The following is a 26,920-nucleotide window of genomic DNA, read 5'->3' as shown; positions in this document are numbered from 1 at the left end:
TTCTTTAATAACAACTGACAAAAGGTACCATGGCATTAGAGAAACACTTGGTAAAAGCAGCTGAAACAATCCATGCAAAACAACATGGCAGGAAGCTGAAGTACATTTCTTTGTCAGCAAATACTGACGTATCAGAAGACACATATAGATCATTACTGAAAATTTGCTAAAATAAGTATTTAAGCAATTAGTGTAGGAGGTTTACTATGCAGTTGGATAAAAATATAGCCTTTTTAAAAACATCTCACCTTATAGTATTTGCTAGATTGTTTCTATAATGACATATATAAACTACTTTTCTTTGAGTCACCAATAGAACAATTTAACAGAGAAAACACATAACCAAAATAAATGATTTATTTAATAAAAAGAGGTTTTGTGGAAAAACTATGAGGGAAGGATTCCTGAGTCAGGTAAACCCACATGTAAAATTCAAGGCCATTGCAAGAAGTTGAAACTGAAGTATACAGAGTACTACATAGAGTCAAGAAGATTGTTCTTCTTTAAATAAAAGCAAGATATTTCAAATACAATAAAATATTTACAATATTTTGAAACGAAATAGGTAGTTAACATGAAAACCAGAGATATTTCTGGTTATTTCAAGATAAAGTATTTTAAAACTGTCGAAATTGCCAGGCACAGTGTCATGCCTGTAATCCCAGCACTTTGGGAGGCCAACGTGGGCAGATCACCTGAGGTCAGGAGTTCGAGACCAGCCTGGCCAACATGGCAAAACCCCATCTCTACTAAAAATACAAAAATTAGCCAGGCATAGTGGTGGGCACCTGTAATCCCAGCTACTCAGGAGGCTGAGGCAAGAGAATCGCTTGAACCCAGGAGGCAAAGGGTGCAGTGAGCAGAGATCGCGCAGCTGCACTCCAGCCTGGGCGACAGAGTGAGTCTCCATCTCAAAAAACAAAAAAGAACAAACTTGAAATATAGCATGAGTTAGGCATTTTTCATTTACGAAAAGAGAAGAAATTCCTTGACGTTTTAACAATTAGTAAGAAAGTAACTCCTTTTCAAACCTACTTTACTGGAAAAGCCACACAGACCCAACTTCCAAGTCAGTCCCCTTCACCCTTGCTTGAATTACTTCCTCTTTCTTCCTGGTGTTAGATGTACTGTCTGGAACAGGCATGAGTACACAAACATGAGGATGAGGGACTACACATTAATAATGTAGAAGAAAAAATGGAAAGAGCCCATCTTCCCAATGGCACTTGTTGAAGACCCATTTATTAAAGTCCAATTTAAACCCATTTATTTAGAAACATAAAAATGCAACACTCCAGATTAGTTGAAAGAATAACTGGCTGTCATCAAGTAAGACAGGAATTTACTAGTCATGGTTCAGCAGGAAATCTTTGCTTGATTCATGGATCAGTCTGATAAAAGTTAATACTACAATTTAGTAAGTTGCTAATGGTGCACTTGTTCCATTTGGACCTACAAATCTTTGTCAGATTTATGTTTCAATTATGAGAGAAATTAAACCAAGTATCAAAATAAAATGAACTTGGAGCTAAACTTTCTAATTACCGCCTATTTTTAAGCAAGACATAAAAAAATGACATAGTGACACTGTTCTCACTAAAAAGTTATTAATCATGACAGCAAAGACTTTTGTATGATTAAGAAATAAACTAATTTTAAATCATTTTAAAATCTTGTTCATGTTTTCTCATTTTTACTGTGTATATTTTATAATGTACATATTAATATTAGTACATACATGCATGTATATAATGTTTAAAATATATTAGGGCTACTTACTCAAACATATATATATATATATATATATATTTTTTTTTTTTTTCTGATGGGGTAGGAAATAAAAGGTTTAGAGACTCTTGGACTAGTCCAGAGGTTGGCAAACTTTTTCTGTAAATTGCCAGACAGTAAATATTTTAGGTTTTGCAGACCATATAATCTTTGTCTCAACTACTCAACTCTACTGTAGCACAAAGGAGCTATAGACAATACATAAACAAATGGGCGTGGATACATTCAACAAAACTTTATTTGTGGACACTGAAATTCATATAACTTTCATGTGCCCTGAAACAGTCTTTTTTGGGTAACAATTTAAAAATATAAAACCATTCTTAGTTAGCAGGATATACAAAATAAAAACCTTGTGGCAGGGATAGTACCTTTGACATCTTTATGTCTGCTGTACCTAACAAAAGTATCTGGCATTCAGTAGAGAGTTGTCAAATAAACTTAACCACGACACAGACATTTGTCTTTTCTTTTTCTTTTATAACTCCACCTTATGTTCCAGTATATCACCCTTGCCAGAACATAAGCTCCTTGATGGTAGGGATTTTCTTTAAGTTGTTCACTGCTCTCTTCTCAGACCTTAAAACAGTATTGGGCATACGGAAGGCATGGGACTTTGACGAACTAAACTGTTCAAATTTTGAGAACATTCATGCCAAAAAATAAAGACGGATAGGTAATTCAGAAGTAACACTGGGTTTCACAGTGTATTTAGGTGGTATTCTCTGCCTCCATCCTGAGCCCCTGCACAGGGCTAAGTTCCCACAGTAGCCTATTCACAGCTATCTTAGTGCTATAGAAATAATTTATTTACTTTTCTCCCTGAGTAAACGCTGAGCTCTCTGAGGGTAAGGGAGGTGTTGCATTCATCTTTACACTTCCAACATGTAGCATCCTACCTGGCACATTGCACATATCAATAAATAGTTGCTTAAATACACTCATGCAAATAAATACTAGTAGAATCCTTCAAAACAGAAGAAATATTTTTGAAAGCATTTCTCTGTACAAACCAAGAACAGAGGCAAGTTTTTAAAAAATCATGCTCGGCAATAAAATTAAAAATTGACCCAGATTTAGTTACCTTTTAGATCTGTTTACTGGGTAAGTTTTGCTCCTCTTTTATAAGCTCTTCATAGGAGTTTTATAAGAAAATAAAACATGTTGTCTAGAAATGCTTCCGGCATTATCTCCATCTAATGATATGGAGTAAGGATATTGAAAATGTAAATATAACCTATGGATATTATGCTGTCTAGACAATTTCTGAGAATCTAATCATTTCTGACAACTATTTCCATGGCTTATGATAGATTTTAAGACCTAGTTTACCAATAATTTATTTTGTGCTACCTTAAGCTATTAATTAAAATTACTTATTCTGAGGGCACAAAAAGATTCATCCAAGCTAACTAACTTCTAAAAGACTAGGGTTGGGTGAGAAAGAAACCCATAATAGCAGTCAGTGGAGAACAAGGATGCTTGGGCTAACGTACAACACCCGGTGTTCAAACACAACTATTCTCTCTAAATTAATGAAAGGGAAAAGTGAGAGAACAAAAATTAAAAGGTTTGGGATTACTTATGAGAGTTCTAGCAGATGGAATAATTTAGTATTTATTGCATATAACTACTATCATTAAATTATGACAAAAATGCAAAGTATATTAATATAAATTGCTGAATAGAAAAGAGTGTAAAACATCAAATTTGCATGTATAATCATATATTAAACATTACCTTTAATAAATTAGGTTGAAATGAAATATGGCTAGAGGTTAATCATAAATCATTACTAGCCTCATCTTTTGCATAAGACAAACTATTTAATTACCTATATTAGAACACAATCCTTATTGACGTATCTATATGTTGCCAATGCAACCTGAACCTACACTTGGGAGCTCCTTGTGCTGCTAATAGAAATCAAATTCCAACTTGAACTCCCAAGAAATTTCTATGGGTTTACTTTTTTAATCCTAAAATGGAAATCTCCCCTCTCCCAACACCCCTCTCCCCAAAAAGAACTCTAATTGCATAATTCAGTCTAGATGAAAACACTATCAAGCATTTAACAGTCCCTAAGCAGTATACTCAATGTACAAAAACCAGCTCAGTTATTCTCAGTAAGCTCAAAGGTTATGACAACTTAAAATGTTGAAGAGTTATTCAATTACAGCATTATTAATTTCCTTACATTTAAAGTGGAATTGAGGAGATATTTCATCCAATCCTAATTAGAGGCAATACAAAATGCTTCTGATGAATATGAGAAGAGTTACGAATATGAACCACTTTAGTCCAGTCATCTTTAAAAGTCATTAAATATAGGCTGGGTACAGTGTAACCCCCAGCACTTTGGGAGGCCAAGTCAGGAGGACTGCTTGAGCCCAGGAGCTCGAGATCAGCCTGGGCAAAATAGCAAGACCCATATCTCTACAAAACAATTAAGCAGGCATGGTGGCACATGCATACAGTCTCAGCTACTCAGGATGCTGAGGTGGGAGGATTGTGTGATACCAGAAGGTCAAGGCCACAGTGAGCCATGATCACACCACTGCACTACAGCCTAATGGACACAGTGAGACTCCATCTCAAAAAAACAAAAACAAAAACAAAGAAAAAAAAGTTACCAATAATAATAACATGGAAGGAGTATTGTTTTCATCCTACTACCTTTACCCAGTTGTGGAAGATTTGAAAACATGACTCTGGGTATGGGAGGGAGATAAGAATCTTAAAGAGCAAGTGTGATTTACCCCATGCAGGTAATTTTAACAATCTTATAAAAGCAGTGGTTTTAATTCTTGAAAATTTTAGTAAAAGAACCACTTCTCAATTTTCAATTAGTAGTTGGTAACCATACTTTAAATACAAAATTCACTTTTACAAACTATGAAAGACACTCTCTTAATAAAGAGCTTACATTCTATAAAATAAATAATCATCAAGAAATTTCAAAGCCAGGTGCCGTGGCTCATGCCTATAATCCCAGCACTTTGGAGGCCAAGGCAGGAGGATTTCTTGAGCTTAGGAGTTCGAGACCAGCTTGGGCAACATGGCAAAACCTTATCTCCACAAAAAATAAACAAAAAAATCGCATTTATTTGGCACATGCCTGTAGTCCCAGATACTTGGGAGGCTGAAGTGGGAGGAGGGCTTGAGCTGAGGAGTTTGAAGCTGCTGTGACCCGTGATACAACCTGGGCAACAGAGCAAGGTCCTGTCTCTAAACAAAAAAATAAATAAATATTTATTTCAAATTTGGAACTTTAAACTTGCCAGCAATAGCCATTGATACCATTACTTAGAAAGTCCCTTTAAAATTGCATTATTGAATAAGCACAATACGAAAAGTGATGCACCAATGCACAGAACGATGCCAGAGTCAATGAGACATTAGTAGTCTACTAATATACTAGTAAAACCAGACTACTCAGATCTTTCAGTTAACTGGACTCATTTCACAATTTTTCTTAGCTATGAAGAATCAAGTGATTTGTGAAATGAACTATTAGTAATTAAGTAAAAAGAGCTACCTTTTTTTAGAAAAAACATATCCTGCAGTAATTTTAGATTTAGCTCAATTATCTATATCTACAAGCCTATCCAATGAGAACTGCTGTTGATAGATATGATCCTCAGGTATAATAAGAGTTTCAATTTTCAGAGTAAGAAAGGATTATATTTGAATATTATCTTTTGCTAAGTTTTTAACCAAAAGTTTCACCAATACATCATTACTCAGAAATTCTAAATAGTAAATTATAAGGTAATTTATTTCTTGTCAAGCGTCTCATATATTATTACTGTGCATAATGTCGTGCTATTTGCTGCAATTATTTAAAACATTTTGGCCGAGCGCGGTGGCTCACGCCTGTAATCCCAGCACTTTGGGAGGCTGAGGTGGGCAGATCACCTGAGGTCAGGAGTTCAAGATCAGCCTGACCAACATGGAGAAACCCCGTCTCTAATAAAAATCCAAAATTTGCCAGGCATGGTGGTGTGTGCCTGTAATCCCACCTACTCAGGAGGCTGAGACAGGAGAATTGCTTGAACCCAGGAGGTGGAGGCTGCAGTGAACCAAGATCGTGCCATTGCACGCCAGCCTGGGCAACAAGAGCAAAACTCCGTCTCAAAAAAAAAAAAAAAAGTTTTACACCTCAAGGTATGTTATCCTAAAATACATATATAGTATTGAAACCAAATGGTCTAAACCTTTGTAGTGCTCTAAAGTCTAGAAAAGCCAATCAAGAGAAACAGCACAATAAAGGTACCATCAAAAGACCCAGAAGAAGGAAGATTGTCATAAGAGCCATCAAATACGACAAGAACACCTTTTACATTATTTGTACAAGGAAAGACACCCACAAGGAGTGAAATAAAAAAAGATAAATTTCATATCTGGAAGTCTACTTCTGTGTTTTAGAAACAGAATGACTTAGTGCTTTCTCCCAATCAACTGTGATAATGACATTTTTAACAGTTTTCCATTGCTAGATTTTTGGACTCATTCTTCTCAATTGATGCTCTGTAAAAAGGAATTACAGATAATGTTCCATTATCAGTAGGAAATAATCCATCCCAGGCTGGCTTTACCTACCACTCTAATGTACCTCTGACTTGCCTTCTACTTCTCACTATGTGTGCAAGGAAAATGTACTAATTTTATATTTAGCTTAAATGAAGCATTATTAAAGGCAGATGTTACAAAAATGTCAATGTTTTAGACTTTCACGTACCTAAATTTAAATTTCAGCTCAGCTACTTACTAGCTTAGTCAAGTTAATGAACCAATTTTCTTGCCTCTCTCTAAGCTTCACTTTCCTCATCTGAAAATGGGGTATAACAATCTTACCCACTTTGTGGCACTGTCATAAGGATCAACTGAAATAATACATTTAAATGTTTCAGTTTCATGCCTTAGGCATAAGTATACAGTAGATGAAAACTATAGTTATTCATAAAATAATTTGTTCACTGTAAGATTATTACCATCAAACTAATACAGAAAATACGTAATATTCAGGGTATAAGTAGACTTCTCTCAAAGTAGAGATATAATCTTTAAAGTTTTCAATTTAACTTTTGGTTGTTACTTTTAATCAAACCATATTTCTCTGATATCCTATTATATTATACTGTTATTTAAAAATAATATATGTCCATTTATAAATAAGTTTTTTTAATTGACAGATAAAATTGTATGCATTTAGCATGTACAGCATGATGTTTTGAAGTATATACTCATTGTGGAATGACTAAATCTAGCTAATTAATATGCGCATTACCTCACATGGTTGTGATTTTTGTGGTGAGAACACTTTACATCTACTCTTAGCATTTTTCAAAAATACAATAGTCACCATGTTGTATAATAGATCTCTTGAAGTTATTCCTCTATCTAAATGAAATTTTGTACCCTTTGACCACTATCTCCTCAACCTACCCCTCTTCCCACTGCCCAATTACCCTAGCCCCTGGTAACCACCATTCTACTCTCGACTTCTATGAAATCAACATTTTTAGATTTCACATAGGAATGAGATCATGTGCTATTTGTCTTTCTATGCCTAGCCTATTTCACTTAACATAATGCAAATTAAGACACCAATGAGATATGACTTCACATCTTTTAGAATGGCTGTTACTGAAGACAAAAGATAACAACTGTTGACCAGGATGTGGAGAAAAGGGGACTTGTATACACTGTTGGTAAAAATGTAAATTAGTACAGCCACTATGATAAATAGTATGAAGGTTCCTTTAAAAATTAAAAATAGAACTACCATATGATCCAGCAATCCCACTACTAGATATAAACAGGATTTTAATATCTGCATATACAAGTCTATAATGATTATGTGGGTCACATAACATAAAAGAGATCCATCAAATAAAATTATAACACAATATGATAGTACCTGAAAAACATATTTTCTTAATATCCTATTTCAAAATTCCCATGGAAGAAAAAATTCCCATTTGAGAAAATGTGGCACAAAGTTGTACAGTTCTTTAAATCACATTTATGAATCCAACAAGCAAATCTTTTTTTAAAAAAATCATACTTAAAGAGGAAATAGTAATTTTCTGATGAAACATTATGATATTCAAACCACAAAATAGAAATGTACAAAGTTTAAAAACACTGTAAATCTTGTACATAAATTTAAAAATTAAAAACTAACAGGAATTGGCTGGGCACAGTGGCTCATGCCTGTAATCCCAACACTTTGGGAGGCCAAGGCAGGCAGATCACCAGAGGTCAGGAGTTCGAGACCAGCTTGGCCATGGTGAAACCCCGTCTCTACTAAAAATACAAAAATAAGCCAGGCATGGTGGCATGCACCTGTAATCCCAGCTACTTGGGAAGCTGAGGCACGAGAATCGTTTGAACCTGGGAGGCAGAGGTTGCAGTGAGCCGAGATCACGCCACTACACTCCAGGCTGGATGACAGAGTGAGACTCCGTCTCAAAAAAAAAAGAAAGAAAAACTAACAGGAATCATTGTTCCTTAGAGCTACAATAAAAAAAAAAAAGGCATGAGTGCAACTGAAGCTGTGAGCTAGCAGAAAGAGAATAGTAGAGGAAGATATCAAAAAGGTAAGGTGTGGTGGGTGTCAAAACATATAGGATCTTATAAGCTACTGCAAGTACATCGGCTTTTATTCACTGAGTGACAAGAGAACTATGGTGGAGATTTGAGGAGCCAAGTGACATGATGTTCATATTTTAAATGAATAATCTTTCTGTGCTAAGAATAGAGGGTCATGAGTGAAAGCAGGAAGATCGATTAGGGGTTGTGGTAATCCTAATAATCCTACCATTATTATAATAGTCCAGCTGAGACTTCAACTAGTGTGGTATCAGTGGAGGTGGGTAAGAAATGGTCAGCTGTTGAAAGTGTCTTACTTTGAAGGAAAAGCTAATGAGATTTTCTAATGGTTTGACAGTAGAATGTGAGAAAAGGGTAGTGAAGGACAAATCCAAAGTTTTTGGCCTAGGGGGATGGATGGAGATACCGTCAACTGAGAAAGGGAAGACTTTTGTAGGAGCAGGTTTGGATGGGAATATTAGCAGTTCAGTTTTGGTTGTGTTATTTTGAGAGATCTATTGTGCATCCAAGGAAAGATGTTGGTTATGAAGTTTAATATATGAGTCTGGAGTTCAAATGTGAGGACTAAGTTGTATGTAAATTTGATTTAGAGGTTTAGGACATAAAGAGGAACGAGTAAAGAAGACTGAAAAGGAGTGGCCTGAGAGGTAGGAGGAAAACAAAATGAATGTTGAGGAGACAAAAAAAAAAAAAAGTGTTTCAAATTGGAGAGAATAATCAACTGCACAGAATGCTGCTGATAGGTCAATCAAGATGAGAGGCTGGCATGGTGGCTCATGCCTGTAATCCCAGCACTTTGGGAGGCCAAGGCAGGCAGATCACATGAGCTCAGGAGTCCAAGGCCAGCCTGGACAATGTAGCAAGACCTTGTCTCTACCAAAAAATACAAAATGATTAGCTGGGTATGGTGGTGCACTGCATGCCTGTGGTCCCAGTTACTTGGGAGGCTAAGGTGGGAGGATCACCTGAGCCCAGGAGATTGAGGCTGCAGTGAGCCATAATCATGCCACTGCACTCCAGCCTGGGTGAAAGAGTGAGATCCTGTCTCAAAAAAAAAAAAAAAAAAAATTAAGATGAGAACTGAGAATTGACCATGGGATTTGGCAGCATCAAGATATCTGGTGACATTGATAAGAGCAGTTTTGATAGAATGGTGGGATGGAAACCTAGTTGGAGTGAGTTTATAAGAGAAAGTGAGATGATTAAAACTGGAAGCAGTGCATATGAATAAAACTATATTGTGAGGTGCTTTGCTTCCAAGGATAGTAAATAAATGGAGTGATAGCTAGCAATAGAGAAAGGGTCAAAAGAAGGTTTTTGAAAAATGGGACCGCATGTTTATATGCTGCTCAGAATGGTAGGAGAGAGAAGAAAAAATTATTGGAGCAATATCTGTGAGTAGGTGAAAGGAATGAAAATTTATACACAAGTAGAAGAATGCGGACATGAAAATTTCATCTGTGGTGATAGGTAGCAAGACAGATACATGAATGCAGATACTAAAAGGTAAATGTGGTGGGGGGAACCTGTGGAAGTTCTCTTCTGAATGCTTCAATTTACTTGTAAATTAAGCAGCAAGTCATCAGCAGAGAATAAAGGTGGGGAAGAGCTCTGAGGTTGGAGCAGCAAAGCAAAGGTGTGAAAGGCATCTAGGAGCATAGTTGAGGGAACGGAGTAGGGACATATAAACTGATTCTCTGAAAACATAAAGGCCCAGCTGGGGCTTCAGAAAAGAACTCTGTGTCCAAATCATAGGGCAATACTGGATTGGAATAGGCAAAACCTGGAGGATGAGAGGAAGACCAGTTAGGAGGCTGTTTTAATAGCCACGAGAAACAACTAGAGAGGGTTATCATCTAAAGTAGGGCAAGAACAGCTGGAGGACACCTGAGGACACAAATGTAACAGTTATTACAAAAGCAAAACCAATGGGATTTGGCAAGAAATTAGAAGTGAATAAGATAATCAATGAAGGGAAGATAGCCCTGTAATGCTGAGTGTAAAGAAACTGAATATGGCAATGCCACTGATGAACTTGGAGAACTATTTCAATACTGCAAAAGGTAGTAACCAAATTGTCAGCAGCTTAAAGCAATGAGTATAATTTTTATCTAAAGAGAAGAAAGATTTTAAAAGATAAAAAGTGTTAATAGTATCAAGGAATGTTTCTGTTTGTTGCTGTCATCACTGTTTTCAGTGATTAAGGACACTAGGGTGATAAACTGAGGGGTAGCTAGGTAATCAGAAAATACTAGCAATTAAAGACACAACAAAGCTTATCTGATAAAGGAAAGGAATGCTACAAACATTCTGAATGACCCCAAAGTCCAGGTTTTTAACCACTACACAATACATGCTCTATAAAATTAAGGGTCTTGGAAAGGTAGTGTAAATTGTTTAGCTTCTAAGGAAAATTTTAGAGTTAAAGCTCTTAGAGGTGGAATTATTCTAAAGGATGACACAGTCCAAGGTACAGTCATACCTATAATTAGCTAAATATATAAATGCAAAAGTCAGAGTTTAGAAAACAAGGAACTAAGAGCAAAAAATGTATTGAAGGCTATTAGCATAATAGTTGAAATCACCAAAATGAGTAGCAAGGATAAAGGACAAAAGTATAGCCAGGTGCTATCATCAAGGAAGGTCAGCAATAACAGACTTCAAAAGAGAAAAAGTTGTTGAAAGATGGTTTAAAGAAGATAGCACGAAAGGAGCAGCAGGAAAAAGGGTGCACCACAGAAGCAGGAAGAAGAGTGAAAAAGGGTAAAAGTGTCAGGACTTGTTTCAGGGGAATACCCAAAATGCCAGTTGTGGCTAGATGGAAGGAATAGTCAAGGAAAATTTTAAAGGGAAATTTTGTTTGGATTCATTCAGCAGCTACCAACAAATATTTATTAAAGGCCTACTAACTCTTCTAGGTGCAGGAGAGAAATAATCATGAGGGTAGCAGGAAAGGTGATGACAAGATGTTCCACAGTGGGCATAGTAGGGTCTAGATTTCATTGATTCTTAACCTTTTATTTTGGTGTAAGGCAACCTTTGAAACTCCTGTGGACAACTACAGATAAATAGACAGCCACAGATAAATAGACAACCACAAAAAATGTACAGTAACATGTGGGATATAATTTTGAATGAATGAATCACCAATCAAGAGCTCTAGTTCTTTCTCTGGCCAAATTAACAATGTAATACGGTTTAATTCCTCATCTCTCCCCTCTCCTGCCATAAACTTCTGAATACTCAAAATATGGTATTCATTATCTAATACAGGCAACGATTTAGGCCACAAGCTATAAAACACAGGAAACATACTAGAAAATGTAGGTTGTGTGAATGTTGCTAATAGAACAAACTTGGATGAATTAATGTCTCTGTCCCTTCTATTGTTACTCTCTACCCTCCCAAGTCTATTTCATATACCCAACAAGAGACCTTGTGCTTGTTCAATCAGTTAATTGAAAAATTGACTCGATGTCCTAGAGACTACTAAATAGTAGAAAACAAAGATAAATAAAACTGCCTCTACTTTTAGGAGCTCACAGTGGAAGAGATAGACAGGTAAGGACAGTTTTGCCAAGAAAAAAGAAAAAAAAGGATACTTTTGCAAATAGTTTTGTTATATCAAGTTTCTGGTCTCTTCTTTATGTGACATAAACACTGTCCATACAAACACACCTCCTTAAAACTCAGAGCTATTCTGGGCACACGCATTTTAAAATTACATCAAAATTAGGGGTATAACTTACCATCATTTTTTCAAAGAGATCCAATACTTCCTTTTCTGACAAATTCAAAGATCGTTCATCATATAATGGCTGAGCTGCAGGAAACTCACTCATCGCGACTTGAGAATCAATAGGATGTTGAATAAGAGGTTTTTCTTTTTTGACAGTAGATTTTCTAAAACTTGTAATTCGGTCACGCTGCAAACAAAAATAAATAAATAAAAAGCCCTGAGAAAAAGATCAAGAACTACTAACATGAAGAATTGAAACATCAAAACGGCACTTAGTATAATACATATTATTATTGTCTTTTGACAAAATACTATTTTAAGCAGCAAGCTCCAGTTAGAGATTGTACTATTTTGAAAACTTAAAGTAGCTCTTCAGCTTCAGAACTCTGGGGGTGAAAAGTATTCTTCAAAAGTAAAACTTAGTCCCTTGTCATTTCTGTTTTGCACAGTAAATAAGTGGGAAAAAAAAAAAGTCTCGGATCAAAGTCCTGTTGGTTGTTTCTGGGAGAATGTGTCTTTGGTGGCAACTTTAGAACTATGAAAAAAGAGAAAGAAACTAAAAAAGAGCTACTGATATCCAATTCTAAGAGAAAATTATGGTAATGTTTCTCTCCTTCAAAGTTGCAAAAATTATGACAAGTATATATGAATAATTTGTCAGTGTAGCAGTAGAATGGTTAAGAGCATGGACTCGACAGATTTACTAGCTGAGTAACCTTGTGAAAGTTACTTGGTCTCTGTTTCCTCATCTCTGAAATAGGGATAATGATATTACTTACACCATAGGGTTATTGTGAAATTTAAATAACTTAATATGTTTATTGCACTTAGCTGCTATTTATTACTGTTGTTACTATTATTATTTTCCCCCAGCGTTTTCTTCCCTAAAATGTTGGACCAATGAGGAAGCAAAACAAAGATAAAAACATCACCTTTTCCATTTACTGGAAATATAACAAACAAATTTCTTATTCCTACAAATATTATTATGAAAAACTTGCTATTTTACGGATATTGACTTCAAACCATTGATTCCATGTAAAATCTCTAATAATTAGCTTGCTATTTCACATAAAGTGAGTTAATGACTTCAGTTGCGTGTAAATAGGATATTCTATTTTAAACCACAAAACATGGGACATCAAAAGTTAGTAATGTGCATAAAACTGAATGCAACTCAGTTTTATTATGGTTTCTGTTAGGAAGCACATGCATACCATCAAGCTCACATTAAACAAGCAGATATGTTAAATATCAGGAGAGTATCTTCACCGCCATGTAAACAGAATCCTTATATAATTACTTCAACAATACAAAGAGCATCACAGAAGTTATTACCATAGCTTATGTAGAATTATGTGAACTCCTCATTAATGAGCATAACTTTTATTTTATTAATTCAAAGAACACTTTTTTAAAACCAAAAAGTATACTTTGAAAGAAATATGAGCAGTTTTAAGCAGCTTATTTAGGATTACAAAAGTAATTTGAGTACATGGTTGCTGACAAAGAGATTATATAAATCATAGTATTTTAGAGCTGAGAAGAAACTTGAAAAATAATCTAAACCAATCCCCTCATTTCACAGAGAAGGTGACTTTCCTAAATCCACCAGCCCCTGGTTCCTATCCCAGTCTTCACATTAACTTAAGATTCATTTCTTCTAATCATCTTGAACTATATTTTCACATTTTCTTTTAACTTTTTGAGGGAAATTAAGTTGGTTTAGTTATATAGTATATCTTCAAACAACTCAAGAAAAAAGTTAAGTAATCCAAAATAAGCTGAGGATATATCCAATAGTCAAATTTCACTAAAAATATGGTGGACATGAAAGCATTTAAATATGCAACTGACCATTAAATCAACATATCTCTTCTCCTTTCCCTTCGTATCACTTAATATTTACTTTTCCAGTACTAGCCTTTTTACTGAGTAGCATTAATAACATATATATTTGATCTTCCACTGTGTCTTTCAGTTTATCTAGAAAATTAGCTTTTGATTTCAGCTATACCTTGGTAAGAAAATGTAGTTGACTGGGTGCAGTGGCTCACGCCTATAATCCCAGCACTTTGGGAAGCTGAGGTGGGTGGATCACCAGAAAAAGTTTGAGACCAGTCTAGCTAAGACGGTGAAACCCCGTCTCTAGTAAAAATACAAAATTTGGCCGGGCGTGGTGGTGGGCACCTGTAATCCCAGCTACTTGGGAGGGTGAGGCAGGAGAATTGCTTGAACCAAGGAAGTGGAGGTTGCAGTGAGCCGAGGTTGCAGTGAGCCGAGATCATGCCACTGCACTCCAGCCTGGGTGACAGGGCGAGACTCTGTCTCAAAAAGAAAATGTAGTTAAGTCACATACCTTCATCTCCTTTGAGCACTATCACTACTTTACATTATTTGTAAATAGGTAATTTCATATAGGAAAAAAAAAACTGACAATGCTTAAAATACCGTTTTTTATAGTTTAGCTATAAAAGGGTATATTTAAATTGAGCCCATAACTTTTAAAAAGATATACTATGACAAATTCAGCTTTAAAATATTGGTTTTTAAATTTAGTAGCACACATCTAACAGTGAACTTAATTTCCTTTCTAATGGAAATTAATTTCCTCCAATATTAATGTTTAATATATTCACAATTTGGCCATCAAAAAAGGAAGCATCTGTGTTTTCCAGAGTCTAGATTCACAAGGAGATTTTAAAAAACATTTGGTTAAGGTAAATATCAGGATGATATGAAAATTCTGTTGGGATCTCATATAATTGTTTATGATAATATTCGAAAAGGAAGTCACTGAATTGACAATTATTCCATTCTACTATACTTTGTAAATATCTAGACATTTCGTATCTTACATATATCAATGCTTTTATGTCCACCCATTTTAATAAAAAGGCAACATGCATAAGTAATGTAATAACATGCTAAGACCACCTTACCACATCATCTGCCAAAGTTTTTATTTGAATGTTCTATTAAAACCAAAAAGAAACAAACAAAAAAAACCAATCAGGTAAGAGAAACTCATAGATCAAACAATAAAATAATTTAATAATCTTCATTTTTATTAACTGTAAACAGTCAAAAAGAATCAGAAAGTTCAAACATATAAACAATACATTCTTTAAAGAAAAAAATTTTTTTAATGATTAAAAATGAAGGTTTGGCAAAAGTGTATATATTTGTTTTTAAATATGGCTCCCAAGGTCCCAAATCAGATCTAGATCAGACGTCACTACCACAGTGCTGAAATGTGAGAAAAGATACAACAAAATCATAAGCCCTGGCATGTTATATAAAAGTTTGGAAATGAATCAAGTTAAGATACCTAAATTTAAAAAACAACAACACGTACAATAGGAAAAATGTCACATTTAACAAGAATGAAATATAATGAAGCAGCTTGGCCTAAGAACTGTGTTACTCCTGATGGATATTTAAAGGACACTTTTATAAATATGCTAAATAAAATTGAACTTATTTTTAAAAAACTATCCTCATAAATTAGAAATATTTTTAAAAATATTCTAAATAAAATTGAAGTTATTTGAACATAAAATTGAACATATATGAGCAACATTATTTGAAGAATTTGAGTACAGCAATACTAAAGCAATACCTAACAATGTAGTTATGTTCCATGATTCACGGGATAGTTCAAGACCTTACAATAATGTATGATGAGCATGAAATATAGTTTTTATTATAAATATGTTGAAGTGCCAATTAGGGTGTGATTAGGAAAGAACCAGATTTTTTAAAATTGTCTGTTAGAAATTGAATTTAATGTTCTGCCAGATCCTATACATTTATTTCTTACAACAGAAGCGGAATAATGTATATCAACTTGGTCATGCACACTAAAAAAAATAGGGTCTTCTCACAGTGGGGAGGATTCCATTATGAGTTTTAAGTAAATGAAAATTGCTTGGATCTCAGAAAATTGTCTTCAAATACCACCAATCCAATGCTGTTAAAGACCATCCTCCCCAGATCAGCTGGGGCAAATATACTATTCTATGTATAACTCTTTTTTTTCTACTTTTAATCCACTGATTCCCTCAGGGATCTAAACTTCTAATCTCTACACCATGTCTTCATCACATCCTGCTGACACAAACCCCAATCAATCTTTACTGCCTGGGAAAAAAGTGGGAATTATTTATATCAGAACCAAAACCACGTTAAGAAGGATGAATTCACCCTGCAACTCTACCAGGTATTTTCTCCTTAATTTTTCTAGTGGGTTATAGAAAACTGTTTTAAACACAATGGCCAATTTCATGATTTCCTGCAATACCAAATCAGAGAGAAAATGATAAAGTATCAAAAGTGCCTGAACTAACTCTGCTACCATCCCTACGTGCGCTTGTCCACATGGGTTTTTGAGACAGATTATACAGTTCTTCATGCAACTACTGCTTTCCTTCTCTTCCCATCTTTTGGGGTTATAAACTCCAGGCTGGAAACCCATCTATATCTCCAAAGCAAAAATGTAAATGAAGGGAAAATACTTTTTGCTTTAGTCAAATTATCTACGTTAAGGTACACATATGTCTAAAATGTTTCAAATCTGTATCTCAATTGAATACCTGTTGACAGTTTAATCATGGGAGACAGACACAAGAAAAAAAGCATTGCTAGCAATATTTTCACTTGGTCCTATGGGATGAGACTGAAGTCTTCTCTTCCCCTCAGTACTCTTCTTTGGAATTAACATACTTTTTGTCTATAGTAAACCACAGAGTATAGAGGTAGAAACTATTCCAGTTAGATGGAATTCAAGATAATCTAGTCAAAGCCTCTCATTTTACAAACAAGAGGATAACATTTGTTAGTGGCTCCGCCTGCATTCCACTTGTCTAGGTTTAAGATTTCCAAATCATGTTCTCCTTCCTCTCCTTCATTTCCAATAGCCAAGCAGCTGTCCAGTCCCATGATAATCATTCTGCCGTCTGCAAAGATGTGGTTCAAGCCACCATCAGCTCTTAACTAAATTTCTGTAGTGACTTCCTAATCTATCTCCTTGCTTCCACCTTTGCTCTCCTACAGTTAATTTTGAACACAGCTGACAAAGTGATACTGTGAAAACTGAAGTCACATCATGTCACTCCTTGGCTCAACACTTTCCAAGGGCTATTTTCCCTCCTAGTGCAAGTCAAAGTCATTACAATGACTTACAAGGCCCTACTGATCCATACACTCTCCATATCCCTCTGACCTCATCTCCTACTACTTTCCCTTCATTCCCCCAGCTCCAGTCACACTGACCACCTCATGGCGCCCCAGTGAGGCAATAAGCCACATGCACTGGCTCTTCTCTGTGCCTGGAATGCTCTTTTTCCATGGTCCATATGGCTTACTCCCTCATCCTGCTTTCAAGGTTTTGCTCAGTGAGGCCTACCCTGGCCATCCTATTTCAAATGGAAACATCTGCCTCCCTCCACACATTCCTGGCACTCCTGAACAAGATTTAGCACGTTCTAACATAGTCTATAATTTACTTAATTATCATTATCTTGGTCTGTTTTTCCAACAAAAAATATAAGCTCCACAAGGACAGGGATTTTTGCCCATCTGGTTTAGGGATGTAACCCTAATACCTAAAGCAGTGTTTGGCACATTGAGGCTCAATAAAGAGTATGAATGACTATCATACTCCCTCCTGTTCATAAATACTCAATGCCTCCTGATGACCTACAAAGATGAATATCCTTAATATGGAATTCAAAGCCCTGTATGATTCAGCCCTAGGCTATCTTCTGCTTCTTCTCTTATGACCCCTATTCTACAGAAAACAAAAACTAAAATCCTCTTCCCAATGCATACTCCCATGATGTCCTGTTTGTGCCCCTACTGTTGCCTTTGATTTAGAATGTCCATTTTGCTATATACATTTCTAATTCTAGAGCTGCCCTTGAATTGAAAGTTTGTTAATAAACCAAATGTGGACCCCTGGTCAAAAATAATACTGGAGAAGGACTGTGCTTTGTTTTATTCTTAAAGAATTTTTTTTTTTCCTAACAGGCATCTACAAGAATGATAGAGTATCCCAAGGCACACAGGAAATTATACTTATGTAAAAAATTATCCTAATTACTTGTGATAGAGAAACATAAAGAAAAACACCCCACTCCTGATTTCTTGATTTGTAAATTTCATTCAACTAGAGTGGATATCCTGTATAACCACATACATTTAATACAAATATTTTCTCAGATTTCTCTCATGTAAAAATCTGCTTTCATAAATATAATAATACTATTTAAAGCTCTTCGTTATAACTGTTCAGAAAAAAGAACAAATATGGTCTATCGAAAAGGAAAATTTTTAAGCAGATATGAAGAGGTTGAATTTCAGAAGGGGTAATTTTTAGCCACTGTACATTAAACATGCATTGAAATCATTGTATAAGTTACAATTAAACAATCTGCAAACAAAATTAAATCATTTCTGCTACACAATTATCTTTCTATATTAGTCAAAAAAGAAAGGTATAAAAGGACTTGAGAATAACAACAGAAATACCAAAAAAATTTTTTTCATTTATAATGATGGTTTTCTGGGACAAGCTCTCAAAATTCATTTATGTGGATGGGTGCATCTGCCTCACACCACAAGCAAGTAAACATGGATTTCATTCCTGTGTACAAACTACAGAGCTACTATGGAGTTAAAAAAAAAATCAGAAACAAAAATGACCCCCCCAAAAATCTTTATTAGAGTCATACCCCTGAATTAAAAGCACTGATTAAAGTCATTTTTGTAAGTTTTTATTATGCAAATCTAATGATCATGCTCATTACAATGAGGGCATATTGTACCAATAAATATAGTGACCATATATTTTCATTAAAATCAACTCTGGAAAAGCAATAAGACTGTGCATTAGTCAAGCAATCAGAGTTTATTAAACTTCATTTATGATCAGCTATATTAAATAAAACTTATCACAGTATTATATGAATATTGTATAACTATAAAAGTATCACTCCAGAGTCTCAACCCCTTAAGACTAAGAGAAATGACTGACTTACTTATAAACCCTAATGCTGAAGTTGTGATTGCAATGCAAGAGTCATTATTGTAAGAAAATTAAGTTTTAATTTTCTCAATCAGGCAGAAATTAACAAAAACAGCAAGATGTAAAGATTCAACTCTCTTATGGCTAATGTTACATGGTAATACAATGTTTTATAAACATAGTGCAATTACTCTACTACCACAGAAATTGGACAACTAAATTGCATATAATTCAAAAGTCTCACCACCAACTCAAAAACGTATTCGCACTATGACCATTTTCTTCTCTCTTAAAGAAAATGAATTAAGTTGGCCACTACAATAGAGATGAAGGGTCAACTCTTTACCTTCCTTAAGTTTCTTGCGTTCCAAGAATGGCAGGTACAATAGGACACAAAAAACAACCTTCACTTCAGCTGAACAAATATTTAAGCATCTACTATGTACCTGTTTGTCAGGCCTCTGGGCCCAAGCTAAGCCATAGCATCCCCTGGGACCTGCACGTATACACCCAGATGGCCTGAAGTAACTGAAGAATCACAAAAGAAGTGAAAATGGCCTGTTCCTGCCTTAAACTGACGACATTCCACCACAAAAGAAGTGAAAATGGCCGGTCCTTGCCTTAAGTGATGACATTACCTTGTGAAATTCCTTCTCCTGGCTCATCCTGGCTCAAAAAGTTCCCCCACTGAGCACCTTGTGACCCCCCACTCCTGCCCACCAGTGAACCCCCTTTGACTGTAGTTTTCCCTTACCTACCCGAATCCTATAAAACGGCCCCACCCCTATCTCCCTTCACTGACTCTCTTTTCGGACTCAGCCTGCCTGCACCCAGGTGAAATAAACAGCCTTGTTGCTCACACAAAGCCTGTTCGGTGGTCTCTTCACACGGACACGAGTGACTTAAGTGAAACTGTTCAGTACTGGGCACTGGGAATACAGTGGTAAACAAGGTAAGCATGCTCTCTTCCTTTAAGGAGGTTACACTCTAGTTGAAGACCAGAAGAATGAAAGAACAATCACAATATAAAGCTTCTGAGAGCTCTGATATGGTAATATTCTATTATAATCTCCATATATTTTCCAAGTCAGAAAGGACCTTGAGAAAGGTAATCAACATCGACCAATGATTCAGGGTTTGATTTCTCTGGACGACATCCCTGCCCAATCCCTATTCAGATAAGCAGCAGTCACAGAGGGAAGCAGTTACTATTCAAAGGCCTGCCTTCCAACTTTTCAGACCCTATATTCACTCCTGAACTTTAAAAACCAGTAAGACCAATCCAAACAACTCAAGGCCAATCACCTGGTAACCAAGCTGAACATTCTGTTCAGGCATCCAAATGCTTTATTATAAAGATAATTTGTGCGGCCGGGTGCGGTGGCTCACGCTTGTAATCCCAGCACTTTGGGAGGCCGAGGCGGGCGGATCACGAGGTCAGGCGATCGAGACCATGGTGAAACCCCGTCTCTACTAAAAATACAAAAAATTAGCCGGGCGTGGTGGCGGGCGCCTGTAGTCCCAGCTACTCGAGAGGCTGAGGCAGGAGAATGGCGTGAACCCGGGAGGCAGAGGTTGCAGTGAGCCGAGATCGTGACACTGCACTCCAGCCTAGGGGACAGAGCGAGACTCCGTCTCAAAAAAAAAAAAAAAAGATAATTTGTGTTAGTTGAGTACCTCTCAGTTGTGTTTAATTTCACCAAGAAAGCAATGTCTAATTTTATTTTTAGAACTAAGCTCAATGTACAGGTTTGAGTCTAAGATGACCTTTTAGAAAACAAATTCTTGCTTTTGCAATCACTGAACTACTTACTGTGTGTACTTAAAATTACTCCCAACATTCTTTCATCTCCTTTCTAAAAGTTAAGAGTCATTTTCAGCCACCTACACTTCATCTTAGGCACTGTAGTCCTCTATCACCATTAGTACTTAAGAATAGATGCTAGATCAAGTGGTGGTGTGTGAAGCACTGAGGATTTAGAGAGATATAGCCCTGCCCTCAAAGCTCAAAAGCCTAGTAGTTGAGAAGATGAAGTTACAGATATGAAGTTCCAGTTCTCCACCTTACTTTGCCATTGTTAACATCTTGAACTGTCCATTTCATCATTTTAGTAGAGCAATACTTTTGTATTTTTGTGACCATAAGCACACCATCTCAGAAGTACTGTCAATTCAAAAGCCTCAAATTTTAACCCACCAGAGTTCTTTGCTATTACAAATCAAAATTCATTCCACCATTTTTATGACAAGAAAAAAATCCTTTTGAGATTCTCTTCTCAAGATGCTCTTTCAATTTATAAAGAAAAAATATTTATCTATAAGAGAACAAATAGGACATCACAGTATAGGGTTTCAGTTTTCTTCACAAAGCAGAAGCCTATGTTACTTCACTGGATAATTTTGATAAATCTGTCATAACAAGTTATGCTCAATCTTAAATGAATTGTCCTGCCATAAAGCTCAATCTTGAACTGTCAGGAGGGGTGACTATGACATGGGAATCCAGCAGTCTGTGTGTGACAAACTTGATCAGCTTCAGGACTAAGGGTAAATGGTTCAGGAAATATGTCTGCCACTTAGGTCTTTAAGAATGTTCACACTAATGAATTGGAGGAAGTCACTTAGTGCCTGAATTAAGCAGAAACAATTGCAGGAATAATCCAGCTTTTAGAGTAGTAGCATCCTCTGCAGGTATAGAAAGAATGTTTGTTTGCTTTATACTGTGAAAGGAAAATATCTTGGGCCTCTTCAAGCTGGGAACCACCTCTCATTCTATTCAAAGTCATCCCTCTGCTCACAGAGACAGATGCATATTCTGATTGCCTCTTTTGAAAAGACTTATCAGAAACTCAAAAGAATGCAACCATCTGGCTCTCACCTACCTGTGACCTGGAAGCCCCCAGTAGGGGGGCCTTACTTTGAGTTGTCTCCACATTTCTGGATGGAACTAATGTACTTCTTACATATTGATTGATGTCTCATGTCTCCCTAACATGTATAAAAGCAAGCTGTGTACCGACCACCTTGGGCACATGTCATCAGGACTTCCTGAGGCTGTGTCACAAGCGCATCGTCAACCTTGGCAAAATAAACTTTCTAAACTGAGACCTGTCTCAAATTTTTGGGGTTCACAATATTAAACCATTTCAAACGGGAAAAAAAGTTGTGTAGACATGAAACTTCTTCTTTCTTAGACTATGAATAAAAAGCAACAGAAATGAAAAAGCTAGCTTTAGCCAAATACAAAAATTTCAAAACCAACACAGTACTTTGTACATAACAGATACTCTTAGATCAATGATTTAGCCAAGTAGTGCTCTATATTTAATAAATAGATTTTTACCTTCTCTGTCAAAAAAGGACAAATTTCTCAACCAAACCTTAATCAAGCACCCATTTTATACCCAACACTTTATGGCACATAGAAGTTTAAGGATTCTTCCCTTAAGGCATTTACAGTCTAACCAGGGAGTAAAAACTAACCATATAGGCTGGGCATGGTGGCTCACACCTGTACTACCAGCACTTTGGGAGGCCAAGGCCACCCGGGTGGGTCACCTGAGGTCAGAAATTCGAGACCAGCCTGACCAACATGGAGAAACCCCCGTCTCTACTAAAAATACAAAAATTAGCTGGGCGTAGTGGTGGGCACCTGTAATCCCAGCTATTTGGGAGACTGAGGTAGGAGAATTGCTTGAACCTGGAAGGCAGAGGTTGCAGTGAGCCAAGATCATGCCATTGCACTCCAGCCTGGGCGACAGAGTGGGACTCTGTCAAACCAAAAAAAAAAAAAAAAAAACAAAAACTAACCATATAAAAACAAAAATAACTAAATGTGAAACTATGAGTTTCTCAGGTATGTAGCTTCTCCCAAGGCATTATCCTCCTGTCTTATCTTGACAGCATTAACTGTTATCTGAAATGATATTGTTCACTTATTTACTTGTTTGTGTTCTACTTTTTTTTTTTTTTTTGAGACGGAGTCTCCCTCTGTCACCCAGGCTGGAGTGCAGTGGCGCGATCTCAGCTCACTGCAACCTCCACCTCCCGGATTCAAGCAATCCCCTGCCTCAGCCTCCTGAGTAGCTTGGATACAGGTGCCCGCCATCACACCCGGCTAATTTTTGTTATTTTTAGTAGAGACCGGGTTTCATCATCTTGGCCAGGCTGGTCTTGAACTTCTGACCTCGTGATCCATCCACCTCGGCCTCTGAAAATGCTGGGATTACAGGTTGTCTTCTACTTTCTAGAAAACAAGTTCCCTAACAGTAGAGACCTTAACTGTCTTATTCACTTTCAGATCTCTGACACTTAGAACAGTAGCTGGCATATAATATCTGCTCAAATATTGGTAAATAAATTCATTTAAGTACAATAAGAATTCAGAGAAGAAATAGATAAATATAGCTTCACTGAGGAACTACAAAGAATTGTGGCCTAATTGTTGGGTAGGATCTGAAGAGCCACAAAGAGAGAAAGAGAGGGAAGTCACACAAAAGGAGCAGCATTAACATTTTACTTCAGGGAAGTTGAGGAGAACAGACTTATGAAACAAATGGTTCAAGTACAACGGTATTAAAATTTGAATATGTAGTGTGGTTTAGAGGCAGTCTTGAAAACCACAAGGAATAGTCTAAACTAAACTGGAAAACCACTAGGCGTTCTTATGATTTTCTGATTTGAAGACAGACATGGAGAAAATGGTATTTTGGAAAGCTGACTTTGGGTGGCACACGTGTACAATCTTTTATTTGAAACCTTTCAAGCCAAACACGTCTTGGAACTCAGCATGTTTCATGTTTTAGAAAGGAATATGCTAGGTGTATCATATCTTACAAAACACACTAAGCAGGATCTGGGGTAACACATTAACTCAAATGCATTCAAGTTTAAAAGGAAAACATGGATATTCCACAAAACAGGATAAATAAAGAGTACCTATACAGCCTTAAGAAGGTTGGGGCTTGTGGCCAAATGATAAGAGTCTGTTTTCAGAGCATTCATATTTTAGAATTTCAGAAAAGGGTTATGGACCTGTAATATTTAGAATAAACTAAAGAAGTAATCAAAGGCTAAAAAGGCGGCCTGCAGAGATCAGCAAGTTTGGTGTATTCTAACTAATAGCTACCATTTACTGAGTATTTATAGGCACTATGCTAAGAGCTTTTACATGCATTGCCTTGTTTAAAGCCTCACAATAATCCTATGTACAAGAAGGTACTGTCCTGTTTTACTCATCAGGAAATCAAGGTTTACAGTCATTAAGTCATTTGTCTAAATCACAAAGATAATAAATTACACAGTCCAGATTAGCATTTAGGCCTGACCAGAACACACGCTCTAGAACATCCATCTATATTCTGAAATCTGTGTGCAACAGTCTTCATCAGTATAACAATACTGGTTAGAGCTCCAGCTCTTTTTCAGTCTCGGCCTTTCCATGTGCTCTTTGCTCTGCTTAGAGCACCCACTCCATCCCACCTCACCTCTTTCTTAATCATCTAGCCATCTTCTACTCAACTGTTCTGCTCTCAGCTAAGGATGCCGTTGATCCTGTTATAGTCTCCCATGGTTCCTTCTGCAACACATTCCAATGATCAAATCCTAATTACCTATCAATATCAGTCTTCTGTGCAATACCATAAACTCAATGTAGTAAAGACCAGGTTTTTCTCGATTCCCACTGTGTCCTCAGGTTTTTGCACTATTTCTAGCACATAGTAAGTACTCAAACCTGTGATGATTGACAGAATTGGGGCTGGGGGAGGAGAGAGTCAGAGGAAGAGAGCGACAGAGAGAGAATGTGATCCCGTTGCAAGATGATAAAAGCTTAGTCTAGGATGGGAGCAATATAAATAGATAAGGCAGTCAGTATATATAATTTTGTTTAAAATTACGCTTGTTATTGAAGCAATGTACCCAGACATATGATTGCTGTTTGTATTAAACAGAGTAATTTAAATATCTGTTGTTATGATTACTATCTTTATAATGCAAAAATAACCTCTAAATGGCTATGATTATCACTCTGGAAATACTTCACCTCACAATGACTTGCCATCTATCTACTTCAAGCAGCTTTTACAAATAACCACATCATTTAGTTTTCTGATGTAGCTGCAAAATTAATCTGACAAAACAAAATGATTCACTGCTTTAAAAATTCAAGAGTATAAATTGCGGAAAACTGAAAATTATACCTGAGTTGTGAATAAGGTATTATTATAACATATTTTTGTAGGAAAAAATACATAAAAGTCATACAGTGATTTAAGTTAACTTCACTATTAGTACTTTTAACTGATAGTCTTGAATTTGCAAACAATCTCCAATTCAGGAAAGGGTCATGTCTCAAAGTTCACTTGTATAGCAGTTGTTTAGCTCTTGGGACACATGTATCCAAAGGCATAACCCATAAAAAATCATTTCCAGAGTGAAAGTAGACAAACTTGTCCACATGGAAAACAAAAACAACTCATTTACTTACACAGGAAGAACTTTAAAAATCACTAAATATTATATCAAATATTTAAAACATAAAGGCTTAAACAGAATGTGATTATATGGTGAACAAAAAGTAATTTTCAGAAAATTTAAAAAGTGTTTTTGGAAAAATTTAGTATTATAAATTATTCAATTTTATAAACATTTTTCCCCCAATGGGCTTCAGATTCTATGCTGAGTAGTGATAACTCTGAAAAAAACCTTTCATCTCATAATGTTCCTTAAATAGTTTTTTACTTAGTTTTAATTTGGATAAGAGATTCTTTCTCAAGATAGTGGCAGAAATTGTCAAAATAATAAATAACACATTGCAGGAAAATATCATTTATGTCACCGTGTTTTACAAATAATATCATAATGAATTATTAACAGGTAGTTTTAATTTTTTTACTTTTTATAATTTGGGGCAAAGCAACACTTGTATCTGTTTATGCTGATAGATCTCAAATTTCTTCTATTCTGTTGTGTTTTTCATGAGGGACTCTTCACTGTATTTAAATAATTGAAGTGGAGTAAGAGCTGCAAATAAATCAGCAACTATACTTAGCCCCTGAAGCCTCTTAAGTATTAATCACTGATCAGTTGCAATATAAAAAAGATGAGCTGTATGTCCCTTTGCCTGAAAACTCACAAGCAACCCAATCACTAACCCTTATAATGACCCTTATACATATACAGGTCAAAGCAAATTATTCAGATTTTTCTTTTCTGTTTTAATTAATATTATGAATCACAGAGATTTTTAAGTCTAAAGATTTTGATGTAGAAAACATTTTTTTCCTTTTCATCTAGATGTTAAGACAACAGTGATGTATTTTATATAATCAATATATAGATCACGGTTTGCATAAACCCGTTAAATATGAAGTGGCTGTTAACCTTGCCTACAACTCTTTGACTTTGCTGATGCCAACAACGGCTTCAAACCAGCAAAATCAAGCCCTTTCATAGGGGCTCCTGAAAACCACTGGCAGATACATATTATATTTCTGCACATAAGACTCCAGCCATGTCAAATCTGCCAATAACACTCCGTGTGTATGAGAGAACTTCTTTGAAAACAGAGAAAGTCTGAATTATGAGGATAAATTTGAGACGGTCTAAACTTATTTTAATAGCATTCATTCAAGTTTCTATTTTCCTCACTGCTGCGTAATTTGGTTTTGTAACAGTTTGGCCAATTAGGGACTGGGTAGGTTGAAATTAAATGTTACTATGAAGCTGACAGAATGATTTATAGTCAG

The 26,920-nt window shown here is 36.0% G+C and overlaps 1 protein-coding gene across 3 annotated transcripts in view; it reads right to left on the bottom strand.

Annotated features, from left to right (window-relative positions):
* DIAPH2 (diaphanous related formin 2) overlaps window positions 1-26,920 on the bottom strand; it is a 953,710-nt gene that overhangs the window by 888,219 nt on the left and 38,571 nt on the right. For all 3 annotated transcript variants that reach the window (XM_055269479.2, XM_055269480.2, XM_055269478.2), the window contains exons 2-3: window positions 15,088-15,120; window positions 12,156-12,332 (exon numbers count right to left, since the gene is read on the bottom strand). In XM_055269479.2, coding sequence (XP_055125454.1) covers window positions 12,156-12,332; window positions 15,088-15,120 — 210 coding nt within the window. The remainder of the gene's footprint in view (window positions 1-12,155; window positions 12,333-15,087; window positions 15,121-26,920) is intronic.

The sequence above is a fragment of the Symphalangus syndactylus genome, chromosome X (genome assembly GCF_028878055.3).
Source record: "Symphalangus syndactylus isolate Jambi chromosome X, NHGRI_mSymSyn1-v2.1_pri, whole genome shotgun sequence".
NCBI lineage: Eukaryota > Metazoa > Chordata > Mammalia > Primates > Hylobatidae > Symphalangus > Symphalangus syndactylus.
Note: the sequence above shows the minus strand (reverse complement) of the source record. Positions and strands in the feature narration are given on the sequence as shown.